The 20960-nt window shown below is 41.2% G+C and overlaps 1 protein-coding gene across 1 annotated transcript; it reads right to left on the bottom strand.

The window, feature by feature from the left end:
• Positions 1–484: 484 nt before the first annotated feature.
• Positions 485–20754, bottom strand: LOC106562559 (COUP transcription factor 2-like). The gene is made up of 3 exons (XM_045690391.1): positions 20291–20754; positions 18595–19124; positions 485–759 (listed from the first exon to the last, which is right to left on the bottom strand). Exons 1-3 carry the CDS (start codon positions 20752–20754, stop codon positions 485–487), a joined length of 1269 nt encoding a protein of 422 aa, XP_045546347.1.
• Positions 20755–20960: the final 206 nt, after the last annotated feature.

Here is a 20960-nt window from a genome sequence, read left to right as displayed (position 1 = left end):
GGTACTAGGGTACTAGGACTCCTGGGGGTACTTGGACTCCTGGGGGTACTAGGACTCCTGGGGGTACTTGGCCTATCCTCAGGGGGTACTTGAGAAGACTCATGAGACCATAGGCCTACTGGTAAAATGCACCTGAGGGGGTACTCCAGGGGTACTCTGGGCAGAGCAACATTTAGCTGGTGGTACAGTAACAGATAAAGGTTGTGAATCACTGCTTTAGAATGAGGGGGTACTCCAGGGGTACTCTGGGCAGAGCAACATTTAGCTGGTGGTACAGTAACAGATAAAGGTTGTGAACCATTGCTTTAGAATGAGGGGGTACTCCAGGGGTACTCTGGGCAGAGCAACATTTAGCTGGTGGTACAGTTAGAGATAAAGGTGCTTTAGAATGCTGCCTGTTCCTCTGACAGTATCTAAGGTTCCATCCATAGAACCATTCTAGTTCTATGATTCCATTCCTGGAGTATTCTGGAATGTTCTTATTCTACTGCATCGACATATAAGGCCAATTAAAACTGCTTCCGGAAAGCAACATATCTCTAATGAGAGTTTCTATTGGTGTTTTTCCGACCAACCGGATGAAGAATAACTGTTCTATAACGGACGAGGAGACGGTGCGTAGAGAGGGCAGACGGAGTAATAGCTTCCCAAACCGGTTTGGTTGGTTAGGATACTGGTTCCTGATGTACCCGTCCAGGGCGCACTGGGATTTCTCCTGAAGATCATCCACGTGAGTTACGTCTGACAGACCGCACGCATCTATAAAAACAGAGAATTCAAATCAGAAATCATTAGCAATAATATAGGCTTATCTTCTTCGTGTACAATGCAATATTGGCTAATATTAGATCATCAATTCATTACAAATAATACAATGGCTGAGTTTACACAGGCAGCCCAATTCCGTTCTCGTTTTTGCTCTTTTGATCAATCAGATCAGCTGTTTAACCAATAATTGGGCAATATATCAGAATTGGGCTGCTTGTGTAAATCCAGCCAATATGGCATAGACATTTAACGCCTACTGCAATTTTTCGAAATCAATATTAGTATAGGCTATTGTTAATACAGTATGTTGTATGCCTATATAGGCCCACTCCAATTGATTACATTTTTACATTTTACATTTTAGTCATTTAGCAGACGCTCTTATCCAGAGCGCTCTTATCCAGAGTAAGTGCATACATTTTTCATATGAAATCAATTTAACTGCGTAAAGAACAAGACAAAGCAAATTATGCCGTATTTGCTTCACTCAAAATGGCGCTACAGGGGCTTTTCAATAGAACATGGCCCTCTGAAATTAAACGGGTCCGAAATAACATCACAAACAGGCCTATATAACCTACAGCCCTGTCTGCTAAATAAAACGGGTCGAAAATAACATCACAAACAGGCCTATAAAACGTACAGCCCTGTCTGCTAAATTAAATGGGTCGAAAATAACATCACAAACAGGCCTATATAACGTACAGCCCTGTCTGCTAAATAAGATGGCTCCGAAATAACATCACAAACAGGCCTATAAAACGTACAGCCCTGTCTGCTAAATAAAACGGGTCGGAAATAACATCACAAACAGGCCTATAAAACGTACAGCCTGTCTGCTAAATAAAACGGGTCGAAAATAACATCACAAAAAGGCCTATAAAACGTACAGCCCTGTCTGCTAAATAAATCAGGTGCGAAATAACATCACAAACAGGCCTATAAAATGTACAGCCCTGTCTGCTAAATAAAACGGGTCGAAAATAACATCACAAACAGGCCTATAAAACGTACAGCCCTGTCTGCTAAATAAAACGTGTCGAAAATAACATCACAAACAGGCCTATAAAACGTACAGCCCTGTCTGCTAAATAAAACGGGTCGAAAATAACATCACAAACAGGCCTATATAACCTACAGCCCTGTCTGCTAAATAAAACGGGTCCGAAATAACATCACAAACAGGCCTATAAAATGCACAGCCCTGTCTGCTAAATTAAACGGGTCGAAAATAACATCACAAACAAGCCTATAAAACGTACAGCCCTGTCTGCTAAATTAAACGGGTCCGAAATAACATCACAAACAGGCCTATAAAACATACAGCCCTGTCTGCTAAATAAAACAGGTCCGAAATGACATCACAGACAGGCCTATAAAACGTACAGCCCTGTCTGCTAAATAAAACGGGTCGAAAATAACATCACAAACAGGCCTATAAAACGTACAGCCCTGCCTGCTAAATAAAACGGGTCGAAAATAACATCACAAACAGGCCTATATAACGTACAGCCCTGTCTGCTAAATAAAACGGGTCCGAAATAACATCACAAACAGGCCTATAAAACGTACAACCCTATCTGCTAAATAAAACGGTTCGAAAATAACATTACAAACAGGCCTATAAAACGTACAGCCCTGTCTGCTAAATAAAATGGCTCCGAAATAACATCACAAACAGGCCTATAAAACGTACAGCCCTGTCTGCTAAATAAAACGGGTCCGAAATAACATCACAAACAGGCCTATAAAACGTACAACCCTATCTGCTAAATAAAACGGTTCGAAAATAACATTACAAACAGGCCTATAAAACGTACAGCCCTGTCTGCTAAATAAAATGGCTCCGAAATAACATCACAAACAGGCCTATAAAACGTACAGCCCTGTCTGCTAAATAAAACGGGTCGGAAATAACATCACAAACAGGCCTATAAAACGTACAGCCCTGTCTGCTAAATAAATCGGGTCCGAAATAACATCACAAACAGGCCTATAAAACGTACAGCCCTGTCTGCTAAATAAAACGGGTCGAAAATAACGTACAGCCCTGTCTGCTAAATAAAACGAGTCTGAAATAACATCACAAACAGGCCTATAAAACGTACAGCCCTGTCTGCTAAAGAAAACGGGTCGAAAATAACATAACAAACAGGCCTATATAACCTACTGCCCTGTCTGCTAAATAAAACGGGTCGAAAATAATATCACAAACAGGCCTATATAACGTACAGCCCTGTCTGCTAAATAAAACAGGTCCGAAATAACATCACAGACAGGTCTATAAAACGTACAGCCCTGTCTGCTAAATAAAACGGGTCGAAAATAACATCACAAACAGGCCAATAAAACGTACAGCCCTGTCTGCTAAATAAATCGGGTCCAAAATAACATCACAAACAGGCCTATAAAATGTACAGCCCTGTCTGCTAAATAAAACGGGTCGAAAATAACATCACAAACAGGCCTATAAAACGTACAGCCTGTCTGCTAAATAAAACGGGTCCGAAATAATATCACAAACAGGCCTATAAAACGTACAGCCCTGTCTGCTAAATAAAACAGGTCCGAAATAACATCACAGACAGGCCTATAAAACGTACAGCCCTGCCTGCTAAATAAAACGGGTCGAAAATAACATCACAAACAGGCCTATATAACGTACAGCCCTGTCTGCTAAATTAAACGGGTCCGAAATAACATCACAAACAGGCCTATAAAACGTACAGCCCTGTCTGCTAAATAAAACAGGTCCGAAATAACATCACAGACAGGCCTATAAAATGTACAGCCCGGTCTGCTAAATAAAACGGGTCGAAAATAACATCACAAACAGGCCTATAAAACGTACAGCCCTGTCTGCTAAATAAAACGGGTCGGAAATAACATCACAAACAGGCCTATAAAACGTACAGCCCTGTCTGCTAAATAAAACGGTTCCGAAATAACATCACAAACAGGCCTATAAAATGTACAGCCCTGTCTGCTAAATAAAACGGGTCGAAAATAACATCATTAACAGGCCTATAAAACGTACAGCTCTGTCTGCTAAATAAAACGGGTCGAAAATAACATCACAAACAGGCCTATAAAACGTACAGCCTGTCTGCTAAATAAAACGGGTCCGAAATAACATCACAAACAGGCCTATAAAACGTACAGCCCTGTCTGCTAAATAAAACGTGTCGAAAATAACATCACAAACAGGCCTATAAAACGTACAGCCCTGTCTTCTAAATAAAACGGGTCGAAAATAACATAACAAACAGGCCTATATAACCTACAGCCCTGTCTGCTAAATAAAACGGGTCCGAAATAACATCACAAACAGGCCTATAAAATGCACAGCCCTGTCTTCTAAATTAAACGGGTCGAAAATAACATCACAAACAAGCCTATAAAACGTACAGCCCTGTCTGCTAAATTAAACGGGTCCGAAATAACATCACAAACAGGCCTATAAAACGTACAGCCCTGTCTGCTAAATAAAACAGGTCCGAAATAACATCACAGACAGGCCTATAAAATGTACAGCCCTGTCTGCTAAATAAAACGGGTCGAAAATAACATCACAAACAGGCCTATAAAACGTACAGCCCTGCCTGCTAAATAAAACGGGTCGAAAATAACATCACAAACAGGCCTATATAACGTACAGCCCTGTCTGCTAAATAAAACGGGTCCGAAATAACATCACAAACAGGCCTATAAAACGTACAACCCTATCTGCTAAATAAAACGGGTCGAAAATAACATTACAAACAGGCCTATAAAACGTACAGCCCTGTCTGCTAAATAAAATGGCTCCGAAATAACATCACAAACAGGCCTATAAAACGTACAGCCCTGTCTGCTAAATAAAACGGGTCGGAAATAACATCACAAACAGGCCTATAAAACGTACAGCCATGGCTGCTAAATAAAACGGTTCCGAAATAACATCACAAACAGGCCTATAAAACGTACAGCCCTGTCTGCTAAATAAATCGGGTCCGAAATAACATCACAAACAGGCCTATAAAACGTACAGCCCTGTCTGCTAAATAAAACGGGTCGGAAATAACATCACAAACAGGCCTATAAAACGTACAGCCCTGTCTGCTAAATTAAACGGGTCCGAAATAACATCACAAACAGGCCTATAAAACGAACAGCCCTGTCTGCTAAATAAAACGGGTCGGAAATAACATCACAAACAGGCCTATAAAACGTACAGCCCTGTCTGCTAAATAAAACGGGTCGAAAATAACATCACAAACAGGCCTATAAAACGTACAGCCTGTCTGCTAAATAAAACGGGTCGAAAATAACATCACAAACAGGCCTATATAACCTACAGCCCTGTCTGCTAAATAAAACGGGTCCGAAATAACATCACAAACAGGCCTATAAAATGCACAGCCCTGTCTGCTAAATTAAACGGGTCGAAAATAACATCACAAACAGGCCTATAAAACGTACAGCCCTGTCTGCTAAATTAAACGGTTCCGAAATAACATCACAAACAGGACTATAAAACGTACAGCCCTGTCTGCTAAATAAAACAGGTCCGAAATAACATCACAGACAGGCCTATAAAACGTACAGCCCTGTCTGCTAATTAAAACGGGTCGAAAATAACATAACAAACAGGCCTATAAAACGTACAGCCCTGTCTGCTAAATAAAACGGGTCGAAAATAACGTACAGCCCTGTCTGCTAAATAAAACGGGTCTGAAATATCATCACAAACAGGCCTATAAAACGTACAGCCCTGTCTGCTAAATAAAACGGGTCGAAAATAACATAACAAACAGGCCTATATAACCTACAGCCCTGTCTGCTAAATAAAACGGGTCGAAAATAACATAACAAACAGGCCTATATAACGTACAGCCCTGTCTGCTAAATAAAACAGGTCCGAAATAACATCACAGACAGGCCTATAAAACGTACAGCCCTGTCTGCTAAATAAAACGGGTCGAAAATAACATCACAAACAGGCCTATAAAACGTACAGCCCTGTCTGCTAAATTAAACGGTTCCGAAATAACATCACAAACAGGCCTATAAAACGTACAGCCCTGTCTGCTAAATAAATCGGGTCCAAAATAACATCACAGACAGGCCTATAAAATGTACAGCCCTGTCTGCTAAATAAAACGGGACGAAAATAACATCACAAACAGGCCTATAAAACGTACAGCCCTGCCTGCTAAATAAAACGGGTCGAAAATAACATCACAAACAGGCCTATATAACGTACAGCCCTGTCTGCTAAATAAAACGTGTCGAAAATAACATCACAAACAGGCCTATAAAGCGTACAGCCCTGTCTGCTAAATAAAACGGGTCGAAAATAACATCACAAACAGGCCTATATAACCTATAGCCCTGTCTGCTAAATAAAACGGGTCCGAAATAACATCACAAACAGGCCTATGAAATGCACAGCCCTGTCTGCTAAATTAAACGGGTCGAAAATAACATCACAAACAAGCCTATAAAACGTACAGCCCTGTCTGCTAAATTAAACGGGTCCGAAATAACATCACAAACAGGCCTATAAAACGTACAGCCCTGTCTGCTAAATAAAACAGGTCCGAAATAACATCACAGACAGGCCTATAAAACGTACAGCCCTGTCTGCTAAATAAAACGGGTCGAAAATAACATCACAAACAGGCCTATAAAACGTACAGCCCTGCCTGCTAAATAAAACGGGTCGAAAATAACATCACAAACAGGCCTATATAACGTACAGCCCTGTCTGCTAAATAAAACGGGTCCGAAATAACATCACAAACAGGCCTATAAAACGTACAACCCTATCTGCTAAATAAAACGGGTCGAAAATAACATTACAAACAGGCCTATAAAACGTACAGCCCTGTCTGCTAAATAAAATGGCTCCGAAATAACATCACAAACAGGCCTATAAAACGTACAGCCCTGTCTGCTAAATAAAACGGGTCGGAAATAACATCACAAACAGGCCTATAAAACGTACAGCCCTGTCTGCTAAATAAAACGGTTCCGAAATAACATCACACGTACAGCCCTGTCTGCTAAATAAAACGGGTCGAAAATAACATCACAAACAGGCCTATAAAACGTACAGCCTGTCTGCTAAATAAAACGGGTCGAAAATAACATCACAAACAGGCCTATATAACCTACAGCCCTGTCTGCTAAATAAAACGGGTCCGAAATAACATCACAAACAGGCCTATAAAATGCACAGCCCTGTCTGCTAAATTAAACGGGTCGAAAATAACATCACAAACAGGCCTATAAAACGTACAGCCCTGTCTGCTAAATTAAACGGGTCCGAAATAACATCACAAACAGGCCTATAAAACGTACAGCCCTGTCTGCTAAATAAAACAGGTCCGAAATAACATCACAGACAGGCCTATAAAACGTACAGCCCTGTCTGCTAATTAAAACGGGTCGAAAATAACATAACAAACAGGCCTATAAAACGTACAGCCCTGTCTGCTAAATAAAACGGGTCGAAAATAACGTACAGCCCTGTCTGCTAAATAAAACGGGTCTGAAATAACATCACAAACAGGCCTATAAAACGTCTGCTAAATAAAACGGGTCGAAAATAACATAACAAACAGGCCTATATAACCTACAGCCCTGTCTGCTAAATAAAACGGGTCGAAAATAATATCACAAACAGGCCTATATAACGTACAGCCCTGTCTGCTAAATAAAACAGGTGCGAAATAACATCACAGACAGGCCTATAAAACGTACAGCCCTGTCTGCTAAATAAAACGGGTCGAAAATAACATCACAAACAGGCCTATAAAACGTACAGCCCTGTCTGCTAAATTAAACGGTTCCGAAATAACATCACAAACAGGCCTATAAAACGTACAGCCCTGTCTGCTAAATAAATCGGGTCCAAAATAACATCACAAACAGGCCTATAAAATGTACAGCCCTGTCTGCTAAATAAAACGGGTCGAAAATAACATCACAAACAGGCCTATAAAACGTACAGCCCTGTCTGCTAAATAAAACGGGTCGAAAATAACATCACAAACAGGCCTATAAAACGTACAGCCTGTCTGCTAAATAAAACAGGTCCGAAATAACATCACAAACAGGCCTATAAAACGTACAGCCCTGTCTGCTAAATAAAACAGGTCCGAAATAACATCACAGACAGGCCTATAAAACGTACAGCCCTGTCTGCTAAATAAAACGGGTCGAAAATAACATCACAAACAGGCCTATAAAACGTACAGCCCTGCCTGCTAAATAAAACTGGTCGAAAATAACATCACAAACCGGCCTATATCACGTATACCCCTGTCTGCTAATTAAAACGGGTCGGAAATAACATCACAAACAGGCCTATAAAACGTACAGCCCTGTCTGCTAAATAAAACGGGTCGAAAATAACATCACAAACAGGCCTATAAAACGTACAGCCTGTCTGCTAAATTAAACGGGTCGAAAATAACATCTCAAACAGGCCTATAAAACGTACAGCCCTGTCTGCTAAATTAAACGGGTCCGAAATAACATCACAAACAGGCCTATAAAACGTACAGCCCTGTCTGCTAAATGAAACAGGTCCGAAATAACATCACAGACAGGCCTATAAAACGTACAGCCCTGTCTGCTAATTAAAACGGGTCGAAAATAACATAACAAACAGGCCTATAAAACGTACAGCCCTGTCTGCTAAATAAAACGGGTCGTAAATAACGTACAGCCCTGTCTGCTAAATAAAACGGGTCGGAAATAACATCACAAACAGGCCTATAAAACGTACAGCCCTGTCTGCTAAATAAAACGGTTCCGAAATAACATCACAAACAGGCCTATAAAACGTACAGCCCTGTCTGCTAAATAAATCGGGTCCGAAATAACATCACAAACAGGCCTATAATACGTACAGCCCTGTCTGCTAAATAAAACGGTTCCGAAATAACATCACAAACAGGCCTATAAAACGTACAGCCCTGTCTGCTAAATAAATCGGGTCCGAAATAACATCACAAACAGGCCTATAAAACGTACAGCCCTGTCTGCTAAATAAAACGGGTCGAAAATAACATCACAAACAGGCCTATAAAACGTACAGCCCTGTCTGCTAAATTAAACGGGTCCGAAATAACATCACAAACAGGCCTATAAAACGTACAGCCCTGTCTGCTAAATAAAACGGGTCGAAAATAACATCACAAACAGGCCTATAAAACGTACAGCCCTGTCTGCTAAATAAAACGGGTCGAAAATAACATCACAAACAGGCCTATAAAACGTACAGCCCTGTCTGCTAAATAAAACGGGTCGAAAATAACATCACAAACAGGCCTATATAACCTACAGCCCTGTCTGCTAAATAAAACGGGTCCGAAATAACATCACAAAAAGGCCTATAAAATGCACAGCCCTGTCTGCTAAATTAAACGGGTCGAAAATAACATCACAAACAGGCCTATAAAACGTACAGCCCTGTCTGCTAAATTAAACGGGTCCGAAATAACATCACAAACAGGCCTATAAAACGTACAGCCCTGTCTGCTAAATGAAACAGGTCCGAAATAACATCACAGACAGGCCTATAAAACGTACAGCCCTGTCTGCTAATTAAAACGGGTCGAAAATAACATAACAAACAGGCCTATAAAACGTACAGCCCTGTCTGCTAAATAAAACGGGTCGAAAATAACGTACAGCCCTGTCTGCTAAATAAAACGGGTCTGAAATAACATCACAAACAGGCCTATAAAACGTACAGCCCTGTTTGCTAAATAAAACGGGTCGAAAATAACATAACAAACAGGCCTATATAACCTACAGCCCTGTCTGCTAAATAAAACGGGTCGAAAATAATATCACAAACAGGCCTATATAACGTACAGCCCTGTCTGCTAAATAAAACAGGTCCGAAATAACATCACAGACAGGCCTATAAAACGTACAGCCCTGTCTGCTAAATAAAACGGGTCGAAAATAACATCACAAACAGGCCTATAAAACGTACAGCCCTGTCTGCTAAATTAAACAGGTCCGAAATAACATCACAGACAGGCCTATAAAACGTACAGCCCTGTCTGCTAATTAAAACGGGTCGAAAATAACATAACAAACAGGCCTATAAAACGTACAGCCCTGTCTGCAAAATAAAACGGGTCGAAAATAACGTACAGCCCTGTCTGCTAAATAAAACGGGTCTGAAATAACATCACAAACAGGCCTATAAAATGTACAGCCCTGTCTGCTAAATAAAACGGGTCGAAAATAACATAACAAACAGGCCTATATAACCTACAGCCCTGTCTGCTAAATAAAACGGGTCGAAAATAATATCACAAACAGGCCTATATAACGTACAGCCCTGTCTGCTAAATAAAACAGGTCCGAAATAACATCACAAACAGGCCTATAAAACGTACAACCCTATCTGCTAAATAAAACGGGTCGAAAATAACATTACAAACAGGCCTATAAAACGTACAGCCCTGTCTGCTAAATAAAATGGCTCCGAAATAACATCACAAACAGGCCTATAAAACGTACAGCCCTGTCTGCTAAATAAAACGGGTCGGAAATAACATCACAAACAGGCCTATAAAACGTACAGCCCTGTCTGCTAAATAAAACGGTTCCGAAATAACATCACACGTACAGCCCTGTCTGCTAAATAAAACGGGTCGAAAATAACATCACAAACAGGCCTATAAAACGTACAGCCTGTCTGCTAAATAAAACGGGTCGAAAATAACATCACAAACAGGCCTATATAACCTACAGCCCTGTCTGCTAAATAAAACGGGTCCGAAATAACATCACAAACAGGCCTATAAAACGTACAGCCCTGTCTGCTAAATTAAACGGGTCCGAAATAACATCACAAACAGGCCTATAAAACGTACAGCCCTGTCTGCTAAATGAAACAGGTCCGAAATAACATCACAGACAGGCCTATAAAACGTACAGCCCTGTCTGCTAATTAAAACGGGTCGAAAATAACATAACAAACAGGCCTATAAAACGTACAGCCCTGTCTGCTAAATAAAACGGGTCGTAAATAACACACAGCCCTGTCTGCTAAATAAAACGGGTCGGAAATAACATCACAAACAGGCCTATAAAACGTACAGCCCTGTCTGCTAAATAAAACGGTTCCGGAATAACATCACAAACAGGCCTATAAAACGTACAGCCCTGTCTGCTAAATAAATCGGGTCCGAAATAACATCACAAACAGGCCTATAAAACGTACAGCCCTGTCTGCTAAATAAAACGGGTCGAAAATAACATCACAAACAGGCCTATAAAACGTACAGCCCTGTCTGCTAAATAAAACGGGTCGAAAATAACATCACAAACAGGCCTATATAACCTACAGCCCTGTCTGCTAAATAAAACGGGTCCGAAATAACATCACAAAAAGGCCTATAAAATGCACAGCCCTGTCTGCTAAATTAAACGGGTCGAAAATAACATCACAAACAGGCCTATAAAACGTACAGCCCTGTCTGCTAAATTAAACGGGTCCGAAATAACATCACAAACAGGCCTATAAAACGTACAGCCCTGTCTGCTAAATGAAACAGGTCCGAAATAACATCACAGACAGGCCTATAAAACGTACAGCCCTGTCTGCTAATTAAAACGGGTCGAAAATAACATAACAAACAGGCCTATAAAACGTACAGCCCTGTCTGCTAAATAAAACGGGTCGAAAATAACGTACAGCCCTGTCTGCTAAATAAAACGGGTCTGAAATAACATCACAAACAGGCCTATAAAACGTACAGCCCTGTTTGCTAAATAAAACGGGTCGAAAATAACATAACAAACAGGCCTATATAACCTACAGCCCTGTCTGCTAAATAAAACGGGTCGAAAATAATATCACAAACAGGCCTATATAACGTACAGCCCTGTCTGCTAAATAAAACAGGTCCGAAATAACATCACAGACAGGCCTATAAAACGTACAGCCCTGTCTGCTAAATAAAACGGGTCGAAAATAACATCACAAACAGGCCTATAAAACGTACAGCCCTGTCTGCTAAATTAAACAGGTCCGAAATAACATCACAGACAGGCCTATAAAACGTACAGCCCTGTCTGCTAATTAAAACGGGTCGAAAATAACATAACAAACAGGCCTATAAAACGTACAGCCCTGTCTGCAAAATAAAACGGGTCGAAAATAACGTACAGCCCTGTCTGCTAAATAAAACGGGTCTGAAATAACATCACAAACAGGCCTATAAAATGTACAGCCCTGTCTGCTAAATAAAACGGGTCGAAAATAACATAACAAACAGGCCTATATAACCTACAGCCCTGTCTGCTAAATAAAACGGGTCGAAAATAATATCACAAACAGGCCTATATAACGTACAGCCCTGTCTGCTAAATAAAACAGGTCCGAAATAACATCACAAACAGGCCTATAAAACGTACAACCCTATCTGCTAAATAAAACGGGTCGAAAATAACATTACAAACAGGCCTATAAAACGTACAGCCCTGTCTGCTAAATAAAATGGCTCGAAATAACATCACAAACAGGCCTATAAAACGTACAGCCCTGTCTGCTAAATAAAACGGGTCGGAAATAACATCACAAACAGGCCTATAAAACGTACAGCCCTGTCTGCTAAATAAAACGGTTCCGAAATAACATCACACGTACAGCCCTGTCTGCTAAATAAAACGGGTCGAAAATAACATCACAAACAGGCCTATAAAACGTACAGCCTGTCTGCTAAATAAAACGGGTCGAAAATAACATCACAAACAGGCCTATATAACCTACAGCCCTGTCTGCTAAATAAAACGGGTCCGAAATAACATCACAAACAGGCCTATAAAACGTACAGCCCTGTCTGCTAAATTAAACGGGTCCGAAATAACATCACAAACAGGCCTATAAAACGTACAGCCCTGTCTGCTAAATGAAACAGGTCCGAAATAACATCACAGACAGGCCTATAAAACGTACAGCCCTGTCTGCTAATTAAAACGGGTCGAAAATAACATAACAAACAGGCCTATAAAACGTACAGCCCTGTCTGCTAAATAAAACGGGTCGTAAATAACACACAGCCCTGTCTGCTAAATAAAACGGGTCGGAAATAACATCACAAACAGGCCTATAAAACGTACAGCCCTGTCTGCTAAATAAAACGGTTCCGAAATAACATCACAAACAGGCCTATAAAACGTACAGCCCTGTCTGCTAAATAAATCGGGTCCGAAATAACATCACAAACAGGCCTATAAAACGTACAGCCCTGTCTGCTAAATAAAACGGGTCGAAAATAACATCACAAACAGGCCTATAAAACGTACAGCCCTGTCTGCTAAATAAAACGGGTCGGAAATAACATCACAAACAGGCCTATAAAACGTACAGCCCTGTCTGCTAAATAAAACGGTTCCGAAATAACATCACAAACAGGCCTATAAAACGTACAGCCCTGTCTGCTAAATAAATCGGGTCCGAAATAACATCACAAACAGGCCTATAAAACGTACAGCCCTGTCTGCTAAATAAAACGGGTCGAAAATAACATCACAAACAGGCCTATAAAACGTACAGCCCTGTCTGCTAAATTAAACGGGTCCGAAATAACATCACAAACAGGCCTATAAAACGTACAGCCCTGTCTGCTAAATAAAACGGGTCGAAAATAACATCACAAACAGGCCTATAAAACGTACAGCCCTGTCTGCTAAATAAAACGGGTCGAAAATAACATCACAAACAGGCCTATAAAACGTACAGCCCTGTCTGCTAAATAAAACGGGTCGAAAATAACATCACAAACAGGCCTATATAACCTACAGCCCTGTCTGCTAAATAAAACGGGTCCGAAATAACATCACAAAAAGGCCTATAAAATGCACAGCCCTGTCTGCTAAATTAAACGGGTCGAAAATAACATCACAAACAGGCCTATAAAACGTACAGCCCTGTCTGCTAAATTAAACGGGTCCGAAATAACATCACAAACAGGCCTATAAAACGTACAGCCCTGTCTGCTAAATGAAACAGGTCCGAAATAACATCACAGACAGGCCTATAAAACGTACAGCCCTGTCTGCTAATTAAAACGGGTCGAAAATAACATAACAAACAGGCCTATAAAACGTACAGCCCTGTCTGCTAAATAAAACGGGTCGAAAATAACGTACAGCCCTGTCTGCTAAATAAAACGGGTCTGAAATAACATCACAAACAGGCCTATAAAACGTACAGCCCTGTTTGCTAAATAAAACGGGTCGAAAATAACATAACAAACAGGCCTATATAACCTACAGCCCTGTCTGCTAAATAAAACGGGTCGAAAATAATATCACAAACAGGCCTATATAACGTACAGCCCTGTCTGCTAAATAAAACAGGTCCGAAATAACATCACAGACAGGCCTATAAAACGTACAGCCCTGTCTGCTAAATAAAACGGGTCGAAAATAACATCACAAACAGGCCTATAAAACGTACAGCCCTGTCTGCTAAATTAAACAGGTCCGAAATAACATCACAGACAGGCCTATAAAACGTACAGCCCTGTCTGCTAATTAAAACGGGTCGAAAATAACATAACAAACAGGCCTATAAAACGTACAGCCCTGTCTGCTAAATAAAACGGGTCGAAAATAACGTACAGCCCTGTCTGCTAAATAAAACGGGTCTGAAATAACATCACAAACAGGCCTATAAAATGTACAGCCCTGTCTGCTAAATAAAACGGGTCGAAAATAACATAACAAACAGGCCTATATAACCTACAGCCCTGTCTGCTAAATAAAACGGGTCGAAAATAATATCACAAACAGGCCTATATAACATACAGCCCTGTCTGCTAAATAAAACAGGTCCGAAATAACATCACAGACAGGCCTATAAAACGTACAGCCCTGTCTGCTAAATAAAACGGGTCGAAAATAACATCACAAACAGGCCTATAAAACGTACAGCCCTGTCTGCTAAATTAAACGGTTCCGAAATAACATCACAAACAGGCCTATAAAACGTACAGCCCTGTCTGCTAAATAAATCGGGTCCAAAATAACATCACAAACAGGCCTATAAAATGTACAGCCCTGTCTGCTAAATAAAACGGGTCGGAAATAACATCACAAACAGGCCTATAAAACGTACAGCCCTGTCTGCTAAATAAAACGGTTCCGAAATAACATCACAAACAGGCCTATAAAACGTACAGCCCTGTCTGCTAAATAAATCGGGTCCGAAATAACATCACAAACAGGCCTATAAAACGTACAGCCCTGTCTGCTAAATAAAACGGGTCGAAAATAACATCACAAACAGGCCTATAAAACGTACAGCCCTGTCTGCTAAATTAAACGGGTCCGAAATAACATCACAAACAGGCCTATAAAACGTACAGCCCTGTCTGCTAAATAAAACGGGTTCGAAAATAACATCACAAACAGGCCTATAAAACGTACAGCCCTGTCTGCTAAATAAAACGGGTCGAAAATAACATCACAAACAGGCCTATAAAACGTACAGCCCTGTCTGCTAAATAAAACGGGTCGAAAATAACATCACAAACAGGCCTATATAACCTACAGCCCTGTCTGCTAAATAAAACGGGTCCGAAATAACATCACAAAAAGGCCTATAAAATGCACAGCCCTGTCTGCTAAATTAAACGGGTCGAAAATAACATCACAAACAGGCCTATAAAACGTACAGCCCTGTCTGCTAAATTAAACGGGTCCGAAATAACATCACAAACAGGCCTATAAAACGTACAGCCCTGTCTGCTAAATGAAACAGGTCCGAAATAACATCACAGACAGGCCTATAAAACGTACAGCCCTGTCTGCTAATTAAAACGGGTCGAAAATAACATAACAAACAGGCCTATAAAACGTACAGCCCTGTCTGCTAAATAAAACGGGTCGAAAATAACGTACAGCCCTGTCTGCTAAATAAAACGGGTCTGAAATAACATCACAAACAGGCCTATAAAACGTACAGCCCTGTTTGCTAAATAAAACGGGTCGAAAATAACATAACAAACAGGCCTATATAACCTACAGCCCTGTCTGCTAAATAAAACGGGTCGAAAATAATATCACAAACAGGCCTATATAACGTACAGCCCTGTCTGCTAAATAAAACAGGTCCGAAATAACATCACAGACAGGCCTATAAAACGTACAGCCCTGTCTGCTAAATAAAACGGGTCGAAAATAACATCACAAACAGGCCTATAAAACGTACAGCCCTGTCTGCTAAATTAAACAGGTCCGAAATAACATCACAGACAGGCCTATAAAACGTACAGCCCTGTCTGCTAATTAAAACGGGTCGAAAATAACATAACAAACAGGCCTATAAAACGTACAGCCCTGTCTGCTAAATAAAACGGGTCGAAAATAACGTACAGCCCTGTCTGCTAAATAAAACGGGTCTGAAATAACATCACAAACAGGCCTATAAAATGTACAGCCCTGTCTGCTAAATAAAACGGGTCGAAAATAACATAACAAACAGGCCTATATAACCTACAGCCCTGTCTGCTAAATAAAACGGGTCGAAAATAATATCACAAACAGGCCTATATAACATACAGCCCTGTCTGCTAAATAAAACAGGTCCGAAATAACATCACAGACAGGCCTATAAAACGTACAGCCCTGTCTGCTAAATAAAACGGGTCGAAAATAACATCACAAACAGGCCTATAAAACGTACAGCCCTGTCTGCTAAATTAAACGGTTCCGAAATAACATCACAAACAGGCCTATAAAACGTACAGCCCTGTCTGCTAAATAAATCGGGTCCAAAATAACATCACAAACAGGCCTATAAAATGTACAGCCCTGTCTGCTAAATAAAACGGGTCGAAAATAACATCACAAACAGGCCTATAAAACGTACAGCCCTGTCTGCTAAATAAAACGGGTCGAAAATAACATCACAAACAGGCCTATAAAACGTACAGCCTGTCTGCTAAATAAAACGGGTCGAAAATAACATCACAAACAGGCCTATAAAACGTACAGCCCTGTCTGCTAAATTAAACGGGTCCGAAATAACATCACAAACAGGCCTATAAAACGTACAGCCCTGTCTGCTAAATAAAACGGGTCGAAAATAACATAACAAACAGGCCTATATAACCTACAGCCCTGTCTGCTAAATAAAACGGGTCGAAAATAATATTACAAACAGGCCTATATAACGTACAGCCCTGTCTGCTAAATAAAACGGGTCGAAAATAACATCACAAACAGGCCTTTATAACGTAGAGCCCTGTCTGCTAAATAAAACAGGTCCGAAATAACATCACAGACAGGCCTATAAAACGTACAGCCCTGTCTGCTAAATAAAACGGGTCGAAAATAACATCACAAACAGGCCTATAAAACGTACAGCCCTGTCTGCTAAATTAAACGGGTCCGCAATAACATTACAAACAGGCCTATAGGCCTTTTCTCAGACTGCTCCACACTATAGCTGCACTCTTCAAATGCATTTTTAAAAGCAGATTTAAAAACATAATTCTGAATGCAACGCTGTGCCTCTTTCCATGTCGCTACCTCTATGTCGCTACCTACCTCCATGTTATCTGAGGATACACGCTTAGAAAAAAGGGTTCCAAAATGGTTAATCGGCTGTCCCAATAGAATAACCCTTTTTTGGCTTCAGGTGGAACCGTTCCGGTTCCCTGTAGAACCCTCTGTGGAAAGGGTTCTACCTGGAACCGAAAGTGTTCTATCTGGACCAAAATACGGTTATTCAAATGGTTCTCCTATGGGGACAGCCGAATAACCCATTTACGTTCTAGACAGCACCTTATTTCTAAGTGCAGCGCTACAGTACAGGGGTGAATAAAGGGTTATGCCCTAGCGCACAGAATGAACACTGCTCATGGCCTGGTTCTGCTGGGACCAGTCTAATACTATTTGTTTACCGTCAGTCAAGGCATCCATCGACTTGAGTTGACAAAATACATGATTTGGTTTCTTCTTTTTTTATAGGACATAAAAAAATGATTTTCATTCATCTCGCCACCATAAAGCCTTTTAGGCTCAGGCCGAGTTGTGTTCATTCATCTCGCCACCATAAAGCCTTTTAGGCTCAGGCCGAGTTGTGTTCATTCATCTCGCCACCATAAGGCCTTTTAGGCTCAGGCCGAGTTGTGTTCATTCATCTCGCCACCATAAGGCCTTTTAGGCTCAGGCCTAGTTGTTTAAATACATTACGGCATTTAAGAAATTCTGCAAAACGAAATTAAATATAGGTAGACTTTTCTTTATTCTTTATTATGAAATATTTAATTTTCTGTCAGTAATGGTTAAGTTGTGTGGCTGATGATAGGTGAATGACTTACATGTCTGTAGGTCATACAACTAACAAAATTAGCCTGTAAAATATTTTGATAATAATAATAATTATTAGTTTGAAAAGAAATGTAATTAATTAAATAAAACGCCAATAATTTTATTAATCATATCATATAATTCACAGGGGCCTATATAATAACCACGCTGAATTAATTATTGTAAAAACAAATATATAAAATCATCATATATTTATATAATTCACGAACGTTGAGTCCAATTTCCTCAATATTTTTGCAGGTATTTTAGTAGACCTATTACGTTTTCACATTCGGCATTCAACTCATAGGATTGTCTGAAAAGTGAATTTGAGGGGTAATTGATATAGTTGATCTGTGGTGATTTGGGGAACACCACTACAGCTGTTCCTGTTGCCGATGAGGGTGACGCTTGTCTATGTTTAGGTTTGTATTGATACCAGTCACAGTGAACAGCAGTGAAGCATAGCGGCGTGTGTGTGTTTACCTGACGTAAAGAGAACTATAGCCTTAATACAGCTGTACTCGGCTGAGTCAACATGCAGAACCTTCAGCTTCTCCACTTGCTCCTGGAAGATCCGGATATGGTCCATGAAAGACACGACTCTCTCCGCCGACATGGGGGCGGCATGCAGCCCCGCCGCAGCCAGGAGAGGAGCCACATGCACCGGCATTGAGCATTGGGCCGCGTTCAGCACGAACAACTCGCTCCAAGTGAGCCGGAGCAGGGCGACCTGGTCGGTGATCTGGAGGTCGGGGAAGAAGGGGATGTTTCGGGCCCACTCCACCGCCGAGAACAGCATCCGGGCGGCCAGCTCACAGATGTTCTCCATCCCCATGAGGTTGTTGGACTGCATACACTGCGTGCTGTATCTGGATGTGGGGTAGGGCTCGGCTCGCATGAGCAGCGAGATGTATCCAGATAGGTAGGAGTGGCATTGGAGAGGGTCTCCGTTGGTTATGGAGAACTGACCGTGGTACGGTTGAGGTGGGAGCATCCTTCCTCTCTGAACCGCTGTGATACAACGAGACAGAGACAATATTATTGTCGGGTAGATAACGGTGGCCTACAAGGTGACAGATCAATATTAATGTCGGGTAGATAACGGTGGCCTACAAGGTGACAGATCAATATTAATGTCGGGTAGATAACGGGACGTTGGCCTACAAGGTGACAGATCAATATTAATGTCGGGTAGATAACGGTGGCCTACAAGGTGACAGATCAATATTAATGTCGGGTAGATAACGTGCAGTGGCCTACAAGGTGACAGATCAATATTAATGTTGGGTAGATAACGGTGCGTTGGCCTACAAGGTGACAGATCAATATTAATGTCGGGTAGATAACGGTGCGTTGGCCTACAAGGTGACAGATCAATATTAATGTCGGGTAGATAACGGTGCGTTGGCCTACAAGGTGACAGATCAATATTAATGTCGGGTAGATAACGGTGCGTTGGCCTACAAGGTGACAGATCAATATTCATGTCGGGTAGATAACGGTGCGTTGGCCTACAAGGTGACAGATCAATATTAATGTCGGGTAGATAACGGTGCGGTGGCCTACAAGGTGACAGATCAATATTAATGTCGGGTAGATAACGGTGGCCTACAAGGTGACAGATCAATATTAATGTCGGGTAGATAACGGTGGCCTACAAGGTGACAGATCAATATTAATGTCGGGTAGATAACGGTGGCCTACAAGGTGACAGATCAATATTAATGTCGGGTAGATAACGTAGGCCTACAAGGTGACAGATCCTATTGGTAAATATAGTGAATAGCGGCGTGTTCGTGTGAGTACATGTCTACCAATCCTGATGGAACAAAAGGGATTCTATCGCTTGCTTCATACACGGTTCTATATCCTATATAACTCCTTGTTTTCTAAGCGTGTAAAAACACACACAGCCCACTGCCTTTATTCCTCTGAAACAATAAGCTCATGAACAATAACAGCATGGAGACTATTATTAGGAGCTCAGTAATGGAGATTTAACAGTATTATATTATCTTATAGCCTATCTGAACTACACGGATGAATATGTTGTTAAAATGTAGTGAGTTTACGAGCCGTATCTTTAGAGAACTTTTTTTTTTTTAAATCATTGGCTTCTAGTGACTACAGCTACAGGCTATAAGTGACCTAAAGGGAGATGAGAAACAAGCTTGTTTATCTTCTCTCCGCATTCCCACTTTGACACGTCTTCAGTCGGCAGTACTGGCATTGATTCCTGTGGTGTTGATCAATGGGACAGTTCCTGCTAGCGCGGCAGGTGTAGCTGAGGTTCCGCCTGACGCTCCGTTTGAAGAAGCTCTTACACCCCTCACATGTGAACTGGCCGTAGTGCTTCCCGCTGGATTTATCCCCGCACACCACACACTCGATCTGCTGAAGCTGCTGTTTGTCCACGGAGTTAGTCGACGTTTGACTAGTGATAGATTGAGATATGTTGCTTGAATGAGCGCCTTGGGGTGTCTGATGTGTTGAGGGGATATCCAGACAGGGTATGGGATTGAGGTGTCCCGTTAGGTCGGTAGAGAGGGATAACGGTCCGACTTGAGAGAGGGGGGAAGAGATTCCGCCTTGAGAGTCGCGGGCGATATCTTTCTCGCCGTTTCTCCACGTTACCATTGCCATATCTATCCGTTAATGTTTCCAAAACGTTCCGTTTCATTGTCACCCCAGTGTGCTGCCCGCGGGTGTCGACAAGTAAAGGTACAAATATATAAATACAAAAGTATTGCACCATTCTATTCAGTAATTAAGAAGCATAAAGCATAGCAGTATGTAAAGTGCCGGTGCTGGATGAATGCGTGAACAATCTGACTGAATATAGTCACTCA

Source organism: Salmo salar, chromosome ssa11 (assembly GCF_905237065.1).
Source record: "Salmo salar chromosome ssa11, Ssal_v3.1, whole genome shotgun sequence".
NCBI classification, from domain to species: Eukaryota; Metazoa; Chordata; class Actinopteri; order Salmoniformes; family Salmonidae; genus Salmo; species Salmo salar.
The sequence above is the reverse complement of the archived record's forward strand: the minus strand, read 5'-3'. Positions and strand labels throughout refer to the sequence as shown.

Coding starts and splice junctions, on each gene's coding strand:
- LOC106562559 (XM_045690391.1), bottom strand. CDS start 20,754: ATGGCAATGGTAACGTGGAGAAACGGCGAGAAAGATATCGCCCGCGAC. Junction 19,125..20,290: donor AGTGGGAATGCGGAGAGAAG/ATAAACAAGCTT, acceptor TCGTTGTATCAC/AGCGGTTCAGAGAGGAAGGA. Junction 760..18,594: donor TATAGTTCTCTTTACGTCAG/GTAAACACACAC, acceptor CTGTTTTTATAG/ATGCGTGCGGTCTGTCAGAC.